Genomic DNA, 24090 nt, shown 5'->3' with positions numbered 1-24090 from the left:
GTTAAATGCAAAAGAGAGAATGTAAAAGAGAGAGGTAATTCATTATTAAGAACAAAGGCAGCCTCAAGAAAGACGCTCTTAATTCTGTAAGCACTGGACTAAACAAATGACAGTTCTTCAGGTTTCTGAACAAGGATCAGACTGTTTTGGGATCTTGGTTTGTATAGACAAACTATGGTTACATCTGAATGAAGTCTGTATCTGGTGCTCTTACTTCCTTGTAACCTGAAAGCAGCCAAATAATGTCCTGGTGAGCCCCTACAGCCAACTAATGAATGTTTGTATAAAGGAGATGGAGCTGCACCTGGATGGGATCTAACTACTGTTACCACCTTTCATTTACAATCTTTACTTTCCACATTAAACAAAAGGAGATAGCTAAACAACATATGATTCTGCAATACAGTGAGCCCCTCACATTCATTGGGATTAGGGGAGCAGGACCCCTATAAAAGTGAGGAAAATACAAATAAAAAAACACACTTTTTTAACCTCTCTAGGTCCTCCAGCAACTCTGTGGTCAATATCCACCAGAGGTTGACTATACAATCACATCAGAGGATGTGCCTCCTCGCACAAGGGTACACCGACGCCGCCGTCGCCGCTGCCGCTGGGACCGTGCCTTTCGCCGGACGGCCTCCTCCCGGGGTCTTCCGAGGTGCGCAGCTGCGCATCGCCCCCGGGAGCGCCGCCTACGGACCTTGGGAACTCCGCAGCGGTGGTCCCTTTAAGACTCTGGGCTCGGCCTGGCCTTGGCGTTTGGCGGCCAGGTGCGAGCGGGGGCTTTTTGGACACACCTGGGGGGAAGTCTGGGAGGAGCCCGCTGGTGAGAGCAGCGGGTACAAAAGCCGGGAAACCGGCCCACCCGGACACACCCCCCTCTGCCTCCTCGCACAAGGGTACACCGACGCCGCCATCGCCGCTGCCGCTGGGACCGTGCCTTTCGCCGGACGGCCTCCTCCCGGGGTCCTCCGAGGTGCGCAGCTGCGCATCGCCCCCGGGAGCGCCGCCTACGGACCTTGGGAACTCCGCAGCGGTGGTCCCTTTAAGACTCTGGGCTCGGCCTGGCCTTGGCGTTTGGCGGCCAGGTGCGAGCGGGGGCTTTTTGGACACACCTGGGGGGAAGTCTGGGAGGAGCCCGCTGGTGAGAGCAGCGGGTACAAAAGCCGGGAAACCGGCCCACCCGGACACACCCCCCTCTGCCTCCTCGCACAAGGGTACACCGACGCCGCCGACGCCGCTGCCGCTGGGACCGTGCCTTTCGCCGGACGGCCTCCTCCCGGGGTCCTCCGAGGTGCGCAGCTGCGCATCGCCCCCGGGAGCGCCGCCTACGGACCTTGGGAACTCCGCTGCTGCGCATCTGCGCAGCTGCGCAGCCTCAGCGGGTGCAGGAGGCTAGAATAGCCTTAGGAGCAGGGGATGCCTACAGTGGCTAGCCCCTGCTCCATTAACAGCCATAGGAGGGTGGGGGAGGGATAGAGATGCGGGGGATGCCTGGGCCGGGGATAACACCTTGGTGGGCGGAGCCCCAATTGAGGTTGTGTGGGGCAGGGGGAGGTATGGCGGTGGGAGAAGGGACTTCCGTTCCAGGGGAAGACGGGATAGATGCGTCATATCTATCTCGCCTTCCTGTCCCCCTCCCAACCTGAAGGACCTGAGGGTCACTCCAACCGTGCCACAAACCCTGTCGCTGCTCCTGTGCAACGCCAGGTCTATTAATAACAAGACCCACATCCTCCTGGATCTCCTGGAGGACTCAAAGTGTGACCTGGCTTGCATTACTGAGACCTGGCTGGGGCCTGAAGGGGATGCTGTGTGGGCTCAGGCCCTGCCTGCCGGGTACTCAGTGAAGGACCAGCGCAGGTTAGGTGGGCGGGGGGGGTGTGTGGCCTTGGTACATAGGAACACCGTGTCCCTCACCAGGAACCACATCCGGCAGACCTCCTATATCGAGTGTATTTACCTGACCCTAAAGGCTAGGGACAGTCTAGGGATTCTGTTGGTGTATCGGCCACCCCGTGCATTAGCGGACTCCCTTAACGAGCTGACACAGCTGGTTGCTGAGCTGATGTTGGAGACGCCCAGGCTTCTTGTCCTGGGTGACTTCAACATCTCCCTCACGGCCAGCTCTGTTCCATCTGGTGCGGCTCGGGAATTCATGGAGACCATGGCGGCCATGGGCCTGTCCCAGCTGATACAGGGTCCTACGCATTTTGCGGGGAATACTCTTGATTTGGTCTTCTGTTCGGAGGCGGAAAATCCGTGGGTGGAAATAGCTGATATTTCCCCCTTGTCATGGACGGATCATTTCCTGGTAGAGGTGATAATCAAGGCTTCTACCCAGATCCCCCCCGGGGGTGGTGGACCGATTAGGATGGTCCACCCTCGAAGGCTGATGGAACCTCAGAGGTTCCGAGAAGCCTTAGAGGGGCTCACGGTTGGAAATGACGGTGACTCTGTTGATGCCCTTACCGGTATTTGGAATACCGGTCTCTCTGGGGCTATACACAGAATCGCTCCCAAGCGCCCTCTCAGGCCCGCTTCCAAACGCAAGCCCTGGTACACGGAAGATCTCCGGGCGAGGAAGCGGGTTCTGCGACGGCTAGAGTACCGTTGGCGGAAACACCTTCGCTTAAGCGACAAGACTCTCCTAGACCGACTGTTAGAGGACTACGGAGAGGCAATACGAGCAACAAAGAATTCGTTCTATGGTGCTCGTATTGCGTCCGCGGAGTCGCGTCCGGCAGAGTTGTTCAGGGTGGTCAGAGAGCTAACCCAGCTCCCTCCCGCCCTGAACCAGATCCTTGAACCTTCTAAGGCCTGCTGTGACTTGTTTAACGACTTTTTCGTGGATAAAACTTCTCGTATAAGCGAAGGTCTGAACGCCAACATTACGGCAGAACCTAGGGTAGAAGCATCCAGAGCCTCCGTGGACTATGTTATACTGGATCAGTTTGAGTCGGTGAGTACCGAGGATGTGGACAAGATCCTCGGAAGCGTTCGGAAAACAACCTGCTCTCTTGATCCCTGTCCCTCATGGTTAGCGGCCCAGGGGGGACCGGCGGTGACACTTTTGTTACGCCGGATAATTAATACATCTTTCAGGGATGGGCGATTTCCATCGGATCTTAAATTGGCCATAGTAAGACCGATCCTAAAAAAGCCCTCCCTTGACCCCCTGGTTCATAATAATTATCGGCCGGTGTCGCTGCTACCATTTTTGGGGAAGGTGATTGAGAGGGCAGTTGCGATCCAGCTTCAGGCGGTCTTGGATGAAACGGATTATCTGGACCCATTTCAAACTGGCTTCCGGGCGGGTCACGGGGTTGAGACGGCCATGGTCGCCTTGGTCGATGATCTCCGTCTGGGCATTGACAGGGGAAGCGTGTCCCTGTTGGTGCTCTTGGACATCTCAGCGGCTTTCGATACCATAGACCATGGTATCCTTCTGGGCCGCCTGGCTGAGGTGGGAATCGGGGGCACTGCGCTCCAGTGGTTCCGCTCCTACCTCTCTGGGAGGTCCCAGATGGTGCAGCTGGGGGACGTGTGCTCCAGCGAGCGGGCCCTGAAAACTGGGGTCCCTCAAGGAGCCATTTTGTCCCCCATGCTATTTAACATTTACATGAAACCGCTGGGAGAGATCATCCGGAGACATGGGGCGCGGGGTTATCAGTACGCTGATGACACCCAAATCATTTTCTCTATGTCTCCGACTGATGCTGTGACCGGGGATGGCGTCTCTCCTCTCGTGGCTTGTCTGGAGTCGGTAATGGGCTGGATGAGGGAAAACCGACTCAAGCTGAATCCAGAGAAAACGGAGGTACTAGTGATAGGTTCTCCTGGTCCAGGAATGGCGGTGGTTCCACCTGTCCTAAATGGGGTCACGCTCCCTGTGAAGGACTCCGTGCGCAGTCTGGGGGTGCTTCTTGACTCCTCCCTTCACCTGACGGCTCAGGTGAATGCGACGGTCAAGAGCACCTGTTATCAGCTCCAGCTGATTCGCCAGCTGTGCCCATACCTGGCTCAGAGGGACCTTGAAACTGTTGTACATGCTCTGGTAACTTCAAGACTGGATTTCTGTAATGTACTCTACATGGGGCAACCCTTATACCAAACTCGGAAGCTACAATTGGTGCAGAACATGGCAGCGCGGCTGGTCACTGGTGCTCCCAGGACCAGCCATATAACACCCGTGCTTAAAGATCTCCATTGGCTGCCCATTCGCTTCCGAGCGCAATATAAGGCGTTGGTTATTACCTATAAAGCCCTAAATGGCTTGGGCCCAGGATTCCTGAAGGACCGCCTCTCCCCGTACATTCCGCCTCGCACCCTCAGAACATCTGGGCAGCAACTCCTGAAGGTGCCTGGGGCTAGGTTGGCTGTTACTGCCAGAAGATCCTTTTCCACAGCTGCCCCAGCCCTCTGGAATACGCTGCCCACGGAGCTCCGCTCATCTGCTACCCTGGCCCAATTTAGGAAGGGTTTAAAAACCTTCCTATTTAATCAGGCATTCCCCGACTAAACATCCTGTGGGCCTCCCTCCTCTCTCGTGGCCGTGAGGATGGGCTAAGGGGTTTTTATTGTTTTAAGGATTGTATTGTTAATTGTATGTTTTTAACTTTGTATTTTGTTTGCGCTTCGGTGCATGTTGTTAGCCGCCCTGATCGTTCGGAAGGGCGGGGTATAAATAAAAATTTTATTTTTTTTTATTATTTTATTATTTATAAATGTGTAGATAAATGTTTTCTCTAGGAATCTCTAGATTCTCCAAGGTGACTCTATGGTCAACATCTAGCAGAGTCATGCTGGAGGACCTAGAGATTCCTAGAGACAACATATTAATCAAATACACAAATAATCAAATCCGCAAAAATCAAACCCACAAATGTGGAAGGTAAACGGTATAAGTGAAGAAGTATGTTGCAGCAGCAGACTATTGGTGAACGTTAATTTATGTGGTGAACGTTAATTTACTGAGGCAAAGCTAGCATACCTTGTAATCTTTCATTAGATATGGTTGCCAGGTTCCCTCCAATGTCAGGGTCCACACAAACAGAGCGTGCAGCATTCCAAGATTTTTGGTCATCCTCTTTAAATCCAAATACTTTGTAGCACTAAAAAAACACAAAAAACAGTATTTTTATAATTCTATAAATTTTATAATTTTCTTATAAAACTATCCAAACATATTTTCAGGTCCACAGATACCTAGAATTCAGGTGGGTCTTTTGTAAAGGCTGCATCTTGCAATCAACCAGTAAACATGGGCCTTTATACTTCTCTCTGCGTATTCTTTTCTCAACCCTCTCATCTATCTCCCCACCTTCACTTTTTATGCCTAGCAGAACCTCAAATGTACTAAACAGGGAATAGCAGACAGAATCAGAGACTGGGGACATTACCACATGAGACCTACTCTTGCAGCAACTATGCCAATTAAAAGAAATGGAAACATACCAGTTTCAGAGCAGCCATTATTGCACGTCTTCACAATTGCGCAACTGGGACTGTTGCTGCTGCCATCACATTCTCTTCCTGACTCCCCCTTATTCCCACCTCCCTGTCCTTTGCCCTGCCCAGCATGATTTTGTTAAAAAATGTCATGCAATTTTGGAGCTCTACTACTGCAATTGAAGGTTTTTTTTTTCAAAAAAGAAACAGAAAAATAAAGTAAAGGCAATTATCCTGCTTGTGAGAGAGGGGAGGGAGGAGAGGACGAGATACTGACACCCATAGCTACTAATATTGTAACTGCCCTGACAGTGACATGACTTGTGTGATTACGAGCTCATTGATGGGTTTCCCTTGTCAGTGTAAAAGGCAGGAGCATGCAATAAGTAACGCCAAAGCTGCTTTTTTCCAACTGTAATCATGGTTTAATAGCTGTGGTCAGTAGTCTGAGTGAAAGGAGCCAGATTTCCCTATTTCACTTGTTTTTAAAAGTACACCTCCGAACTGAACAATGGCAACTCAATTTTATTGTTGGAAGCTTAGAGATGCCTTAAAGCCAATGTACTCAGGAGCAAGCCACCACCACATATTCTTCTCCTACTCCTCCATAGATTGTATTAGATTTACACTAAGCATTCATTTGGGCTGCAGTCTCATGCCCATTTACCTGGAGTATATCTACACTACATAGTTCTAGCAGGCTGATGTCATTTTAACTGCATTCACGTCATCCTACAGAATTCTGGGATTTGTTGTTTGGTACAGTATGTACACTTCTCTGCTAGAAAGCTTTAGTTCTGAAATTCAAAGGAGTTCAGTAGAGCTCTTCAGAAGAGAATTCTAAGAACCTTACCTAGCCTCAAATATCAGGATCCCATAGAAAACAGCCATGACAACAAACTGCTATAAATTTATCACTATAACTTTATAGTATAGATACACTCAAGGAAGTAAACTCCACTGAAATGAATGAAACCTACTTTTGAGTGGATATGCATATCAATGCCTGGGTAATATATCTGTACCTGTCCTTAGGTGGCATTTAAGTTCTCTATTTGTTATAATGGGGTGAAGAAGGAAAGAATGGATTATAGGAGTATTCCAAATTCCAAATGGAACCATCCTCCAGAGCTAACATTTTATGTTTTCATAAATGTTTTTCTAATTAATGTAAACAGCCCGTGAGAACCATACATATTTTGATATTTTGACAATTTATTCATGCAGAGTTGCCCTGTGTCTGCCAATAATTATTTGGAATTGGGAGAATAGAGATACCAAGTTTCAATTACTCTTTCTCCTCCCCATATTTCTCTGTATATTCAAGTGTGCCATTGTTTCCCAGTACTAACTTGAAAACAAGAAAATTATAACCATACCTTGTTTTCAAACAGAAGCCATGATTCTGGGCAACCTCCTGGTACAGAAGGTGTTGTAGGAGCAGCTGTTGTATTGACCAAACTTTTGTGTCTTTCACATATAAAAGGTGATGGGTAGCCACAGTTTACATCATTCCAAAGTCCTGAATATGAGAAAACAAGTAATCACATAAGAATAGTTTACCAATTGTTTATATGACAATAGTGGTACACCGCCCGAAGCCTGTAGATGGCCTTGCTAAGAGCCAATGGCACTGAATAGTTCACCAAAGTTCACATACCTGTTAACAACTGCTACATTTCTGTTAGAGCCTCTTAACAAAATGTGATGTTTCTAAACAGTTTTTAGAGAGCATCTAATGTATAATCTATTTCAGATCTATCCTGGATATTACTAGACCATGGGTTAATGTCTGCAACCAGGGATGCAATTTGTACACAAATTGCAGTTGATGAAAGTCACTATAAGCAACAACTGTCTCTTATGCATTAGATGTAGTGCTGGAAATGTCAGACATAAGTAACTGTAATTTTGATCTTGAAGCAGTAGGTTTTACCATATGGCAAAAGCTACATACCATATTCATGATTTTTAAAGATATCTGTTGTTTCAGAGCTGAGCTTCTGTCATTGTTTCCCCTCCTAATTCAGTCTATTACTAGCTCCAAGCACTTGGACATTAGCAATTGGATGAAAAGGAGATACAATGCTGGGTGTCATCAACATATCTAGGGCATCCAACTGCAAAATTTCTCCCAAAGATTTCATGTAATTCTTAAGTAGAATCTGTGCCATGGAACTGAACACTAGTCCATCAGCACCACCTTCTGGTATGTGCCCATGATATAAGAACATAATTACTGGAATACATTTCAAAGCTGTTTGTTTTTCCACCACATTAAACAAAGATTCTGGTGGCATTTTTGAAATGAACAGGTGTATTTTAGCACACACTTTCATAAATTACAATCTATTTCCTCAGAGTCAGACACTTTTTGATGTATGGGAATATGTCTTCAACTATCATTACAGACAGATAGTCCCAAAGTTTAAAATATTGTACAGCAACAAAAGTCAGCGGAGAGGCCTGTCAGAACACAGATCCCTGAGAATCTCAGAGTAGGTTGTCCATCAGCCTGGAAGTCAGGAAGAAGGGTAGAGACAATGTGCAGCAAAGTGCAGATATATCAAAGAATGTTCCACAGGTAATAAGACATACACATCCATATTTTGCATTACAACACTGTAGCATTTAAAGTATGCATTATAGGTAATTGGCAAGACACCCACCTGTTCTTCGGTAAATGACTACACAGTTTTCATCATTGTTTGCAAAATTGGGTTCATGTGGTGCCCAGGCTAAATATTGCACAGGTGTTCCATCCATCCACCTGAAAGATAAATGATCCAATATGAACATGGTTAAAATCTATCAAGATGAGGAAAAAGCTTCAGACAAAAAGTCTTAACAATCCTACTAATGCTTTACAAAAGCATTTTTCTAAAAAAAAGCAAAAATAATTCAAGTTTTGGCATTAAAATTCTAATTCAGATGGGTACTGATAATATGAAAAATTACAGTAAAGTTAAAAAGAGCACTACACCAACCATCACACCCAAATACAACCTGAAGAACATCCCCATAGAAACTGAAGATAATGTAAAAAATAGGTTTACATTATTTAGCCTAATTGACAGAGAGAAAAGAACTCTGGACTGAAACCAGGGACACTGTCAGGGAGGAATGCAAAAAGATACTGTCTGCAGCCAAAAATGGAGAAGTCTCAGTGGATGAGAGATGAAACTCTTCATGCAAATGAGAAGCGAAAATAAAGAGTGACAGGAATAGGGTCCAAACCCTGAATGCAACTTTTCAGTGACTTCTGTACAGGGACAAGGAAAGTAATCAATAATAAATGCAGAGAAACAGAAGATGACAACAAAAAGAACAGAACAAGAGGCCTCTTCCACAAGATAAGAGAAATCAAACTTCCGGATTTTAGAAAGTAAAGTGGAAATTGCATTCAGAGCACTTGGGAGAAATAAATCACCAGGAACAGATGGCAAACCAATAGAGCTGCTTCAAGCTACAGAGACAGGATCTACTCTAGTTCTAACTAAAATCTGCCAATAATTATCAAAAATAAAACAATTGGTCTTAAATAAATAGGTGTGCTACAACATTTGAATGTCCTGATCCATAACCTCTACAAGAGGCTACTGTCAGGAAAGAATACAGATAAATATGGATAAAAAATAGTTTCCAATTGGCAAAGGGATCAGGCAAGGCTGCATTTTATCACCCTATCTGTTTAATTCTATGCTGGATATATCATATATAAAGCAGAATTAGACTTGGAGAACGGAGGCATGAAAATTAGAGGAAAGAACATCAGCAATTTAAAATATGCAGAGGACACCATACTACTAACAGAAAATAGTAAAGACTTGGAACAATTGCTGGAAAAGGTTAAGGAAGAAAATGAAAATACAGCTTTACAGTTGAACCTTAAAATAACAAAAAAATAACTACTATAGATGAGTTACATCATTTTAAAACAGATGATGAAGACACTGAAATAGTTCAAGATTTTCCATACTTTGTCTCAGTCATTAATCTGAATGGAGGCTGCAGTCAAGAAATAAGAAGAAAGCTGGGACTTGCAAGGGCAGCTACAAAAGAGCTAGACAAGATCCTGATGTGTAAAGATACTAAAATACTAAAGCTAGGAAGCCATCGTATTTCCAGTTTCTCTGTATGGCTGTGAAAGTTGGACAATGAAGAAAGCTGATTGGAAGAAAACTCACTTAAATGTAGTGCTGGAGAAGAATTCTATATATATCATGGACTGTTAAAAGGACAAATAAATGGGTCCTAGAGCAAATGAAGTCTGAATTTTCTCTAGAAACTGAGACGGTCATACTTTAACCAAATCATGAGAAGATACTTACTAGAAAGGATAGTAATGATTGGAAAGGCTGTAGGAAAAGAGAAAGATCACATTCCATATTGATATATTCAATCAAGGAAGCTATGCTTTTAAATCTGAAAAATCTGACCAGGGCTGTTGATGACAGGATGACTTGGAAGTTTCTCTCATTCAAAGATGCATCATAAGTTGAAGTCAATTTAACAACAGTTACTAAAAATTTATCCAGTGTTACCTTACTTGATGTTGATGAGATACCTATAATCTGTAAAACTTGTTTCACACTGAGCTCTATGAAAAAATGACCCAAACCATCCATTTTCCAGAAAATGTGAGGTTTGCCAATTGCCCCTGAGCTTGCATGGAAATGTTTCGGTTGTGAAGCTAAACCTAGGGTTTTGTCAAAATTCGTTCATAAATGGAAATTATGAATGAAAGAATACAGAAATCTAAAGTCTACAATTAGCAGTTATCTGAAACAGTTGACAGACCGGATGTAAATCATTAGTACAACTTTTATTTTGGTCCCATTAAATAACATATATCAAATTTGGTGACTCTATCATCAATGATCTTGTAGATCATAATAAGCAAACACAAATTTTACATTATAATAGAGTTACAGTACTTAAATCAATGCAAGGTTAGTAAAAAGGATTAGCAATTGTAAAAATGATATTTTCTCTTTACTCACTTAGCCACCTTATCAAGACTTAGTTGTAAACCAATGAAGTAACTGTCCACCTGGTCATTCTGCAAGATCTAAAACATGAATATGGAATTGTATTCATTTATTAGTGTATTCTGAGAATGATGTCTGAGACAGATAATAACTACTGAAAGGCGGGTCACAGACCGCCAAAAATACGTATGGAATACGTATTAGGGTTAGGAAGGGGCGGTGCTTCCGCACCCCCCTAACCCTAGTACGTATTCCATACGTACAACATGGCGGCGCCCCTTCCACATGGGGGCCGCCATGTTTACGTATCGGACGCATAGTGTCCAGACGTGTCGCGGCGCCTATGACGTCACGAATGCACCAGCGGCGCCTCGCGACGTCACAGAGGCACCGCAAGAAGGAGCTCCATTTTGGAGCTCCTTTTTTGCTCCGCGCGGGAGCCACGCGGTGTGGCTGCTGCGGCTCCCGCATGGAGCAAACGGCGGCGGCGGCAGACCACCTCAAAGCGGCGGTCTATAACCCGCCAAAGTTACTTTCAAAATGGAAGTGCTGTAATTTATTTAAAAACATATCCATTTTTGAAATTCAATTAATAAGATTATACAAAAAACAAGCTTTCAGATGTCTTCATCAAGATGGTGACAACAGAATAATAAAATTTGTTGTTGTTTTCATTTGAGGAGAGGGAATTATACCATTTTAGGGCTTTACTTTCTGAGATAGTCTTTTCTTCAACCAAAGGTAAATACATACAGATAGGCTTCTGCTGATTTCCATTGCCTGATACTGTGCCTACATTCATTTCCAACAGTGATAACACAGAGGTGAACTGAGAAACTCCCTGCTGTCTTGCTATAAAGTAGGGAAGTAATGTACTGAGCATCAGATAGAGACAATTTTCAGACATTTTTTCTCTCTTAAATTTTAGTGTTCTTCTTTTATTGATTTTCTTATTCCCAGGGCTTTTGCAGTTTATGTGACTCTAATGTAGGCAGTGTAAACTATATGGCTCATAGTGACATAGGCCACACAAACACTGCTACTTATTCACCTTTCCCTTGCAAGCTTTTTCTCTGATGAAGAAAATCTGAGATTCAAAAAGCTTGCATTAAAAATTGTCTTTTTGGGGTTGGACTAATAAAGGTATTGCTACAATGTGGGTGCATTATTTTTAGAATTTTAGGGCAACCCCATCAAGTGTGTGGACAAGTACCCTGCCCTTCCAATTTTTTTCCTGCACAGTTCAGAATATTTCTGTCCCATGCATTATAATATATTGATGGTAAAACAATCTTTATAATTTCAGCTTCATCTCCCATATACTGGTGGATAAGGATGCATAAACGTCTTATTACATGAGAAGAGAAAGCTAAAATGGAGCCAGAGAGAAGTGGCATTTTCCTTGCCTCTCTGCATGCTGTCAAAACACTTCCATTCTCCTTCCAAGAGAGGCAGTCATAAAAGCATGTCTTTTCACATGCTGGAAAAATTCATTTGGCAAAAGGAGCACTGTTACAACTGTCTCCGTTGAGAAGGAGAACAGAAATGCTACAACAGCATGTGGAGAGGCAAGGAGAAAGCTGCTTCTCTCCAGCTCCATTTCAGCTTTCTTTTCTTGTGCCATAAGGCTCAAAGAGAAGAGAGGAACAAACTTCAGGAATACAAATTTCAAAGTCAAAATTTCTGAAGTGTCTTAAAATTAAGTGTTCTGAACTAGTTAAAACACAAAACAGTATATTAGTGTCTTACATATTTTAATAAAAATCTTCTTTCAGTGTTGCTTTCAATGACAGCCAGATCCCCAAAATTTTTCTTACAAAATTCCCGTGCTTTTTCCATAGGAACTTTATCAGTGCCAAAGTAATACTGCTTGTCTCCTTGAATGAGCCAGCCATCAGTGGTAAATTCAAATTCTGGAACAGAGATAGCACAAATTTATATTCTCGTATCAAATCAACAAAACAACTAGGAAGTCTACAAGATCCAAGCATCATTTCAGGAGCCTGGTACAAAGAGTAATGACTGGAAATATTATTACTTTTTAATGTAACAATTGACATTTACTCATTACTCTGAAGCTTTGGTTTTGGAATGTTATTTTCTGTTGGGCTTTTTTTTTTTTTTGGCCATTGTTCAAAATAATTAAAGGTAATTGAAAAGCAACATATTAGTAACATGCCACTGTTAATAACATGCTGCTTTTAAGATACTTCTAATTAGTGTTGAAGGAAGGATTTGTTTTTGGAGAATCATGGCTAACAAGTGACGTGCTAGTTTTAGAAAATAGACATTCTCAGTTCAGAGCAGAGATGGGAAAAATGAGGCCTTCAGATGTTGCTCAGGTCCCACCAGCTCTTACCACTGGCTATGCTGCCTTGGGATGATATGAGCTACAGTCCAGCATTTAGACAGCACACAATCCCTGACCTAAGGTTTCATCTCAAATCCTTCTATTGCTACAGTCCTGGACCAAAATGGAAAATCCCCGGCCTCAAAACTGACACTGGAGACCCTTGCACAGTGCACATTGATAGCACTATGATTCCACTTTAACTGTCTTGGCTGCATCTTATGAATTCATGGAGTCTGTATTCTGCAAATACAAGACCTACAATTTCATAAGAAGGAACTATGACAGTAAAAGTGGAATCATAGTGCCATAATTGTGTAGTGTAAAAAGACCTGAGATGGTACCTGCCCAAACTGAGTGCATATGTGCTCCCAAACAGCCCAGGTATAGCTATACATTTTTTCTGTTTTCTGGATTTAGAAATATTCTAGTAGCTGGGTAGAAATCATTGTAGGCAGAGGCTCACAACCAGCCACATACAGAAGCAGTATAATGTGTGAAAACCTCTATACAGCTTCTTTCCTTTAACTAATTTTCTCTCAAACTGGCTTATATATAATGAATGACAAGATTGCTTAAAGCAAAGAAGCATTGTGAGAAAAATCACAGGAGGAATCATAGGTTTCAGATAAACAAAAGACCCACCATGACTTTATATGTTGAGCAAGACAGACACATCAATGCCTGCCCCCATCGTACCAAGTTTGAGTCCAGAACAGCTAACCTAGGAAGAACTGTAATTTAGGAACTTACACCAAAGAAGCTACAACCTCCTGCCTGTTGAGAAATGGCCCTATTAATTCCCCATCCATCACTGTCTACTCATGTAACATATTTCCTTGAAGAAGCCATGCACACTCACTTGGCGAAGGTGGATTTGTTGGTTCTTGTTTTGGTTCCAATCCTATAAAAATATAGACAGATAGATTTATATAGTTATTACCTGGGTGTTCTGTCACTGAAATCAACAATTAATTTAATGCTACATTTAATACCTCAAGTTGGTGGAAACTCCTATATCTTGCAAAAATATTGAGATGTTTATTTGGAGATTCCACCTTAGCTAGTTTTAAAAGCCTAAGAAGAACACAGCAAGAGTCTTGCTGCATTTGGTCAGTGGCCTAATTGGTCGGGCATCCTGTTTCCCACAGTGGCTAAACAAAGGCTTGTGGGGAGCACATGAACAGTACCTGAAGGCAAATCACCTATCTCTATTCATGTCCTTTGGCAGCTGATATACTATTTATTTATTTATCCCACCTTTCCCCTGGTACAGGCCCCAAGGTGGCTTAGAGCAAATTAAAACAAAGTACAGCTAAAACCTATTTGATACAAACATTTTAAAAACCATTCAGTAAACAATTATATGCACAATTATATAATAGCCAGCATGGAGTGTTAAACTATGACTCTGGAGAGCAGGATTCAAATCCTCGTTAAGCCATGGAAACCCACTGGGTGAATTCGGGCAAATCACACACTATCAGCCTCAGAGGAAGGCAATGGCAAACCCCCCTCCCTTGAAGAAACTTGCCAAACACACACACACACACACACACACACACACACACACACACACGATAGGCTTACATTAGGGTTGACATCAGCAAATTAACAGCATTAAATTGTTGTTGCTGCTGGTGGTGGTGCTGTGTGTCTTCAAGTCATTTGTGTCTTATGGCAAACCTATCATGGAGGATTCTTGTCAGGATTTGTTCAGAGGAGATTTATCTTTGCCTTCCTCTGAGGCTGAGAGCATGTAACTTGCCCAAGGTCACCTAGTTGGGAGTCAAATTAAATCCCAGTCTTCAGAGTCATAGTCCAACATTCAAACAACTACACCACAGTGACTATAAATTAAAGTACTAAATTGGAATACAGTGTGCCCATAACATATGTGGGTGCACTATATGCAGCTTCAAGCTTACGCTGAAACCATGTGACGATTAAAGAAATGGTACGTGTGCTGCCCTGCCATGTCCCACAAGTATGTGTCCCATTGTTTGCAATGGGGCACAAGCATATGCGGATTTCCCCTTACATGGGGGGATCTGGAACTGATCCCCCACGTAAGGGAAAGACCCACTGTAGCTTAAAGCATTTATAAAAATCCATTAAAACACTCTTCTGCCACAGTAATAAAAAACCCAAAAGCTTGCCAAAAAGGTCTTTGCCTTGCAGCAGAAAGAGAGCAAACAGGAAAACAACCAACCTTCCCATGGTCTGGGAGCAGTCCCCCAGAAGATTCTATCTTGCGTACAAATAGGTAAGTGGTGCGACAGAGAAAAGGCCTTACTCCAAAAAAAATCTTTAAAATCCGCCAGGCTCAATAGTGGGCCTCTGATGCTTAAGGTTATAGTATAATGATGCTTTAACAGACCCTTTAACAAATAATAATTTTCACCCTCTTTTAGCTTTTCCAGTAGACACTAGTATATTTGTATCTGGATTTTAAAATGTGTTTCTAGAACACATTTTTTTAAAGAAAGAAAGAAATCATTTCCAAGGATTACTGTAGCATTACATAAGTTATATTTTTTGTTCTCATTAAAGGTGGAAAGAATATTCATTCTTAATCACTTCCTGATTGAAAAATGAGTTTCCTGACATTCAGAAAATCTAACTGGAAAGAATTTTTTTAAAAAAAGAGGTGCATATTTTCCTCAGTTTTCACCCAGAATTCACACATCCTGAAGTATTTCAGGAAATTATTCTGTGTAGAAATTTATGTAAATGTTTTTGTGCAGAAATCATGTGTTGATACAAAAAAACACATTCTCTGTGCTAGGCTTGCCTGAAGGTTGCCATAACTCAGAAACATCTTGAAGGCATACATGCATTTTGGGCCAAAACAGATGGATCAGTGCCACAGAAACTGCCCGGCACAGCCCTGTTCTGGTGGTTTGGCAACTCAAAAAGGAGCAGCAAAATGGTCAGAAAGAAACAGCAAAAAATCCTTTTTGAACCGGCAAAAAATTGCCCGTCTGTACAGCACCTTGGTTACCTTAAATGGTGTTTTATAAAACTGTATTACTTAAAAGAACCACTTCTACAGTGGCCCCTTGGTTCCATGATTCCCCGTGAATAACAAAATCCATGGATGCTCAAGTCCCATTAAATATAATGACATAGCCAAATGGTGTCCCTTATGAAAAATGGAAAATCAAGGTTTGATATTTGAAATTTATACTTTTTTTGAACATTTTCAAACCGTGGATGCTTGAATCCATCTATTAAAAAATCCATGTATAAGAAGGGCCGACTGTACTACCTTTTTACTATTCTTCCCACCAAAATCCATACTGGATCCATTTCTTATACAATTCTATACAGAAGGCTGGTTTTTTAGGGTCTCACACTTGAATTTGGCTTTAACACTGGAGCTTATTGCTTGGCGTTTTACATAGGCTCCATCCTCCTGGGCTGGGACATGAAATGGAGGTGGGTATTATTGCACACTAAATTGCCACCAAATCGCTGTCTGCCATCAGCCCGGGTCCCAGCTGGGTCCAAGCCATGCTCCGCCAGCACTATTGTCAGAAAGTCCTGGTGGAGCATGGTTTGTACCCAGGCTGATGGTGGCTGGCAATTTGGTGGCGATTTAGTGTGCACCCCCATTATTGTTGAACTGATCATTTCCCTACCCTTCTCCTCCCTCCTTTTCCCTTCCCCCCTCATGGCCTTCTTTATTTTAGTCTCTTATCTGTCTTTTGGCCCTTGTTTGATTTTCCTTGTCTGCCCTCTCTGTTTTCTCCTCTCCTCCCTCTGGAAGGCAGTGGGGCTGAGATGATCTGTGCAGGGGCTGAGATGGACTCACATGGCTGGGAGGGGGTTAGATGGAGTCTAAAAAGGTAGTACTACTTTTTCCTATTTTGTGTAAAGGATCATGGCAAGATGTGGGAAAGGGGTGAGCTGTTAAGTATAATTCCCCTGGCTCCCTGCCCCTCTCCTGGTCCCCAGTCTAGAACAAACTAGTCATGCCAGGGGAGCAAAAGAGCTTGTAAAATTGCCTCCATAGTATTTATACACACCTTTGGCTATTTTCAGTAAAATAAGATATCTTCAAAACTTCTTATGACATTTTGTTTGACTCTAAAGATGATGAATTATCTTTTGTTAGATACTTTGACATAAACTTTATATGAGGATAGCACATGTTTCATATTTGACAAGCTATCTGAAGTGATCAAATAGAACAATTATTTGGTATATTGAGTTTATGATGCTTATTAGTCTTTATTTTCAGAATTATGTAATTTTTCACCCTTTAGCTATCTCTGATTATATTATCATTTACTTGACAAGAAATCTTACCTTTTTTGAGCTGGCATATCCAAGAGTATAATTCGTCACAGTGCACATCATTCCAGCGCATACGAACATCTGCATTTAGTTCTGCGCAGTGTTCTATTCCATTATAATTATTGGGTTCTCCATATCCCCAGTTTACATATCCTAACTAACATTGAAATTCATTTGTTACTTATATGCTCAGAAAGAAGACTAGACCATTTGTACTACAGTTATAGAATCAAATATATTAGTTATAGAGTATTCAGTGTCATTCTGTGGCACCGTGATGACCAAAATGGCAATTTAAAATCCAAAATGGTTGTCAGGATAACTCAATTTTCAACAAAACTGAAATACAATTCACAATGTATAATCAGAACAAAAGGGAAAGGTTTCCAACTGCAAAAATAACACATGGTATTGTTCTAACTCGTATGACTAGCAAGTTATTTTTATAACTACTTTTTATAGTTGCATTTATGTCAGCATATTGCATGCCTATTTTACAAGTAGTTGAACAGCCATTTATTTCCCTGAAGCTTGTATAAAATTTAAACCAGTGCACAATAAATGGACTCAAAGAAGTAAAACCTTCAATTTATCACAAAAAGCTGCATTTATGTCAGCATATCATTCAGAACTTTTAAAAATGATAGCTTTCAAGGCAACACTCAGTGGGAGTTTTCATTAAAGTGACAACTAATGTACAATATATACTTGATATAAGTCAACCTCATGTCTAAGTCAAGGGCAAGTTTTGGGGCCAAAATTATGGATTTTGACACTGACGCCTCATACTGATTGCTGCTTCCCTCTTGTCGCTCGCATACACACACACTGAAGGAGTCTAGAAGTTCTACACTCAACCTATCCACATAAGTTGAGTGTAAAACTTGGAGGCTTCTTCAGTGTGTGTATGCGAGCGGCAAGAGGGAAGCAGCTATCAATACGAGGCTTCAGTGTTTCAGCCTTCACTCCCGAGACTGCAAAGTGTGAGGGTGGGAGAGGGACTGATAAACAAACAGCAATCAATCAATCGGTCACCAAGGACTCTATCTGCTTGGCTCTGGACAGAAAGAAACTGCATGGGGAAATCTGAAAGAGCTGCTATCACATTACCATACTAACCCATAAATAAGTCAACCTAGGATTTTGGGGTCAATTTTTGGGCATAAATTTTTAGACTTATAGACAAGTACAGGTATATACGGTATTTAATGTACAAGAATCATTATCTGCTTAAATAATTGTGGAAGAGAATTCAGAATTCCACATCCATGGAAAAAGGCTACTGATAAACAACAATTTAATATAGCCATTCAGGTAACAGAGTGCCCACTGCAGTGGTTTTCTTTCAAACCCATGGAAGAGGGGATAGAAGAAAGGCACATAACAGAGGGAGCTGAGACCACTAGCACAGTTCTATTGTCTTCCCATATGTGGTAGGATGATGGTTTGATGATGGTTAGATATCTATTGCCCTTCACACATTCTGATTATTCAGTTTGTCTCTGGATTTCCATCCCCCCTTAAATTTAGACTAAAACAATGTATTGACCAAAACACTGAAAACAAAATTGCAAACCAAACAGGAAAAAAAAATCCTAGTGCCAAATATTTTGTATTAAGTAAACTGTTATAAAGTCTTACACTAACAATTCTGGTTACAAAATGCAGGTAGGGACATACAGTATTCACTTTTCAAGTTACTTTTTGCTGATATGGCTTCGTCCTTATGTGGCAGTCCAATTTATTTGAAAATGTGAAATTATTTACTGCCCAATTCCAGACCTCTTTCTGTCAGTTCAGCTCCCCTATGTTTTTCACCCAGACATGCAGGCAGTAAAACCAGAGAAACAAAATATTAAGAAAACAATTAAGTCACTCACTGGAGAGTCGTCGCTCCAAGCAAATCCTTCCATTGGGCTTAAGTAATTTAAACCAAGCCAGTAATGCTCATTGGAGTATCCAAAGTTCCTAGGATATCACAAAAACACAGGTAGAGGCAAATTAAATATACATGTTTTCCTATGAAGTCCGTTTTTATGAATACTGTAAGTTCCTGAAACGTCTGAAAAATTTCTTTAGAAAAGATTAAATTGTTAATTACTGGAGTAGAACAAGGCCAGTCTGAGTCATAAACTGGAATAGCTTTGCTCCAGTAATAAGATTATTTGAAAGATAAGAGCCAACATGGAATAGTGGTTTGAGTGTTGGACTAGGACTCTGAGAAACCAGGGTTCAAGTCCTTTTGGCCATGGAAACCCACAGGAAAGTCAAATTCTGTCAGCCTTAGGCAAAGCAATGGTAACCCCCCTCTGAATAAATCTTGCCAAGAACACCCTGTGATAGGTTTGCCCTAGGGCGAACCTATGGCATACGTGCCTCTCTGGCACATGAAGCCATCACTGAGGGCATGCAGAGACAGTTGAAGGCACAGAAGGGTGGGGGAGAGGAGCATTACATGGTAAGATTACTTAATAGTGATCATTTGTAGAGGATCCTGGAGGGAACACAAAGAACTCCAAAACTGATTGGGAGGCCTGGGCCAAAGACAGTTAAGATATCGGTTGGGATCAGGATAAAATAGGGACACAGACTACTTAAGTTAGCTAGATATGTTTGTACCTGTTGCTCATATTTGCACACATACACCTTCTTCTTCAATTTCCTGTTACTCATATTTTCACACATACACCTGCATGCATGTGATCATGTTTATATGTGAGACTTTTCAGTTTTTAAATTTTCCTGTTCACATTTACCCTCTCAGTAACATTTAAACTGTTTCACATTCTATGGTCTCCTTTTTAGTTACCCACTCTATGTCTACTAGGGATAAAAAGAAATTTTGTTCAGTATAACAGTAGTGATAAAAAGGAGCATTTTTGTACTGACTTGCCATGAGAAAACATACCCATTGTCTCTATCACTTTACATTTACAAGTCTTATTGTTTTCTGCACACTATTTCTTGGCAGTGCCCCAGTATGTGTATTTTCAAATGAAAGTGGGGGGAAAACATAGTTGGAGAGAAAAGGCAGCAACAAGCATCAGTTAATGGGTTAAAGTTTTGTAAATTAGATAACATTTTAAAACTAAATGCACAAATTAGGAAAAAATGAATGTTTAAATGTCTTCTGTGCAAATTTAGGTAAATTTTGTAACTAAAAGCACAAATTAGAAAAATGAATGTCAAAATGTCTTCTAACTAGAAAAGGAGGCATTGTCAGTCTGTGACAAAGAGTGACCTGTGACTCACTGTATGAATTCAAATTTATTTCCTAAAGTGTTTTGTTCAAAAGCAGGCTCTCCAAATGGCTTTTTGAATTTCTTACTGGAGTGAAAGAACTATAATCATGAAGATAAATCTAAATACTCACGATAAGTAGCGTTGCAGAGAACGTTCTTCCTTTGAACTGCTAATGGAGACCAGTTCACCACCAATAGCTATACAAAAACTCCGAGCATCAGCCCATGATTTTTGTTCATCTTTTCTTGTGAAAGCCTAATGAAAATATATTTCACATTTAGGCACAATATACCTGTGCATTCCTTGATCACAAGAAATGCTACAAAGTTTAATAGAATGAGGCTGAGCAACCTGTATCTCTGTAGGCAGATTTAGAAAACTTATTTGGCGGTGGGGAGGGGGCACAACCCTTAGCCAGCATGGTTCTACCCCTGTGCTTTTATGGGTTTACTGAACCTCCCCCCCCCCCCAAAGTATTCAAAGTCAGTGAGCTATGAGAACACTTGACAGGAAAGAAAAAGTGCTGTCCATCCTTGCATTACAACAGAGCACAGCTGAAACAGTTTAAAGATTATCCTCTTGTTGTATGAAAGTATTTCAGCCTAGGTTTCCTACAGCTCCTGTGGATAATTTTTATCTTATACCTCCAGTGATTTTTCTTCATATTCATTGTATTCGTTTGTTAAATGAAGCTATCTCCCACTAAGTCGCATCATCTAGTCACTTCTCACTCATGGGTGGACAATGTTCTAGGTGGGGGAAGTCTTCTGTGCCAGAATCAGGTTTAGCTCTAGGTCTCCCAAAAGGGAACTGTGTTTTCAGTGCTGAGCACTGATGCATGTTACTGCTATAACATAAGCTTTATTTTTGGTAGATGATGCCGCAGAGGCAGCAGAGAAGCATTCCAGTCCCTTTTTTTAATGGGGTCCAGCATCCCCTCACAGCCAGTGGTAGAACTGGGCTCCCAAACTAATTCTACTCAGACTATCCCAAGTCAACAATCACATTCCCTATGTGGGCTGGAGTTTACATCTGCAGGCTGAGGTTAATGGAAAATGGATTCCCAAAGGGTTATATAATTCAGAAGCAAAGAAAATCAAAATGTACAAATATAACTTATCTCCTCCCTCATAGCTATGAGGGCTATAAAGTTAGCAGGAGATTCATTCCCCCACTCTATTCCTAACATATCTTTTCCCAGCCTTAAACTGCCAAGCTAATGCAAAAAGTATCAAACAAGTGGGCTCATTCTCTGAACTGGACACTGTTAAAAGTCTGGCCATGCTGCTAATAAGGACACACCCCATCTTTTTGATGGTTACTTCAGATAGTTGCAATGAAGCCCTCAAGCTCACCAGGGGAGACTGCACTAACATTGTGGATCTTGCTGCTACCAGCATGTGTCAGATGTCACTATTGAGGTGGCAGAGGCAGCTCTATAAGGTGCAGTAGGGTGTCGGATCATATTATATTTTCAGTGCATGTTACCTATCCCAGGTGTGCCTGCTGAGACAGCCTACAAATACTGTTGTTGCTGTTTTAGAAAAAGAAAAGGGAAAACATTTATTAAGGACTGTATAATTCCTGTACAAATCAAGTGTCATACCTTGAAGCACAAACTCCTCTCATCACTGGGACCCCAGTCTTCAGGGCATCTGGGAGCCGGTGTTGTTGTTGGTGGAGGTGGGGGAGTCATTCCATCCGCAATGCGCTTGCATAGAAATTTTGCCTTTGTTTCACATTTGAGAAGATCCCATAATCCCCCTGTAATTCCAGTTCTCATAGCCACACAGCCTGGCTTCCGTCCTCCATGGTACATGAAGAGAAGGAGAGGCTCATCTCATTTAAGGCAATACCTGTCCCTAGTTAGCAATTTATGTATTTCAGCATGAAATTTTATGGACTCTTAACAAGCAGTGCTACCACCACCTCTTTAACCTGGGATTTGCTTCCTATGAATGCCATGCTACTTTAAAAGGTGGCGGTGGGGAGGGGGGATAACTTAAAAGGTGATCATTTCAACATAGCTTTTCCCATTTCATTTAAGAATACAGGACATGCAAAAGCAAGTTTAATCATCACTTGCCAATCTTAGTATATAATCAGTTCTACAGAAAATATCTATTTACCAGGCATTTCTGAATTCCAGTGAGTGAACTTGACACGTTCTCCACTGGCCCACCTGAACGTTCCTTTTTCTTGCATGTCGGACAAGCCAATCCAGATATAAGTTTCTGACCTAAGCCCAACCAAACTGGTCAGATATGCTTGCTCATATCTGCAAAAAGGAGGTAAATGGCAAAGCTCAAATTCCACTGTGCTTCATATCTGGAAAATTATTTTGTAATAATGATTATTGAAATGCACCAAAGTAGCAACATAAGTCTGTATATCCTCTACAGTTCAAAGAAATGTTCAATTCAGTGAGAAAACATATTCATTCCTATGAGTGTTATTTCCTCTTTTTACAGTAGAGAACAATAATAGCATGCTGGAAGATTGCTGGGAGGAGAAAAGCAGAAGCTCATTTTAAAGATTGTTAACCTATATTTATTCAATATGTAGAGGGGGGATCAAGGTCATATGAGCAGGTCCTACATTCAGATTGGATCCTATCTTTCTGTTAATAGAACAGAGTTCACAAAAACAGTGTGAAACAATATGTAAAATTGTAAAAACAGCTCTGAAAACAGAAATATATTCATTTTAATTCCTTCCTAAATGAAACAACCTGAATATTACTCTCAGAGTTAGTATACAACTAATTCTTCCAGATTTCATGCTTGCCCTGGCAAACCTTTCTCAGAGAGGAAACTCTCCTGTACCCACTGGACCTAACAATAGTCAAGTGTCCCATCAACACTGTTCTTAACTATGGTTAAACAGGTACTAATAGGTACTCTGTACTTGAGGTTATTTTTTTAATTTAGAAAATTTTAGAAATTTTAGAATTAGCTTTTTGAAGTCTAGTTTTGCAGATCCTTGAAGTATACAACACACATTTGTGGTACTAGTGAGAAAACAGCAGAAAATACAAACCATGGCAATTATATTATTAATACTGACCTTTCACAAAATCATATTAAAACTAACCATTCAGAAATATCCTGGCACAAAGTAAGGGAAATGATAAATGTAGATGTGGGGGGAAAAACCATTACTCCCATTAAAACTTCAGCAGATAGACTACAGCACATGAAACCTTATGCTGCACAAGGTTAGTCTTTCAGATGCCACAGGTCTCTGTGTTATTTTTCCTGCAGTTGACTAATATGACTACTGCTTTGAGTTGTTTTATTTAAAAATCTCACCTGTCCTCAATAGAAGCTAAATAGGCACCATCTTTTATACATGTCTGATTTGCTTCAGCAAATGTTGCAAACACATTTCCAATCATGTAACAGTACAAACCATGTCTTTTCCAGCCCTGTTGAGGAAAAAAAGAAGAGAAAATCATGTATATACATTTCTCTCTCTCTCTCTCTCTCTCTCTCTCTCTCTCTCTCTCTCTCTGAATGCATGTATATAAATTATATCTATGTATAGCATATGTATACCTTTGTAAAAAAATGCATGGAAACCCATACTGTCAAAACTAAATCCAGAAAGAAATGGCAATGAGAGTCTTAGCAGAAATAGAAGGTAATTAAGATAGAGCCCATACAGACAGGCCAAAATGCTGTTTAAATGATGCATGTGTCCTAAGAGGCCAGAAGCCATGCCAAAGTCACACTCCAGTCCTAAGAACTGGGG

General features: G+C 41.7%; 1 protein-coding gene across 2 annotated transcripts in view; it reads right to left on the bottom strand.

Annotated features, from left to right (window-relative positions):
* The window catches only part of LOC149309943 (macrophage mannose receptor 1-like), a 65080-nt gene that overhangs the window by 15436 nt on the left and 25554 nt on the right, over positions 1-24090 (bottom strand). For both annotated transcript variants that reach the window (XM_089533319.1, XM_089533318.1), the window contains exons 10-21: positions 23649-23764; positions 22467-22615; positions 21944-22143; positions 20468-20592; positions 18975-19062; positions 17107-17251; positions 13655-13696; positions 12192-12355; positions 10455-10522; positions 8121-8221; positions 6831-6973; positions 4994-5114 (exon numbers count right to left, since the gene is read on the bottom strand). In XM_089533319.1, coding sequence (XP_089389445.1) covers positions 4994-5114; positions 6831-6973; positions 8121-8221; positions 10455-10522; positions 12192-12355; positions 13655-13696; positions 17107-17251; positions 18975-19062; positions 20468-20592; positions 21944-22143; positions 22467-22615; positions 23649-23764 — 1462 coding nt within the window. The remainder of the gene's footprint in view (positions 1-4993; positions 5115-6830; positions 6974-8120; positions 8222-10454; positions 10523-12191; positions 12356-13654; positions 13697-17106; positions 17252-18974; positions 19063-20467; positions 20593-21943; positions 22144-22466; positions 22616-23648; positions 23765-24090) is intronic.

The sequence above is a fragment of the Sceloporus occidentalis genome, unplaced genomic scaffold, assembly GCF_023333645.1.
Source record: "Sceloporus occidentalis isolate IW3139 unplaced genomic scaffold, rSceOcc1.0.p SCAF_7, whole genome shotgun sequence".
NCBI lineage: Eukaryota > Metazoa > Chordata > Lepidosauria > Squamata > Phrynosomatidae > Sceloporus > Sceloporus occidentalis.
This window is presented reverse-complemented; position numbering and strand designations above follow the sequence as displayed.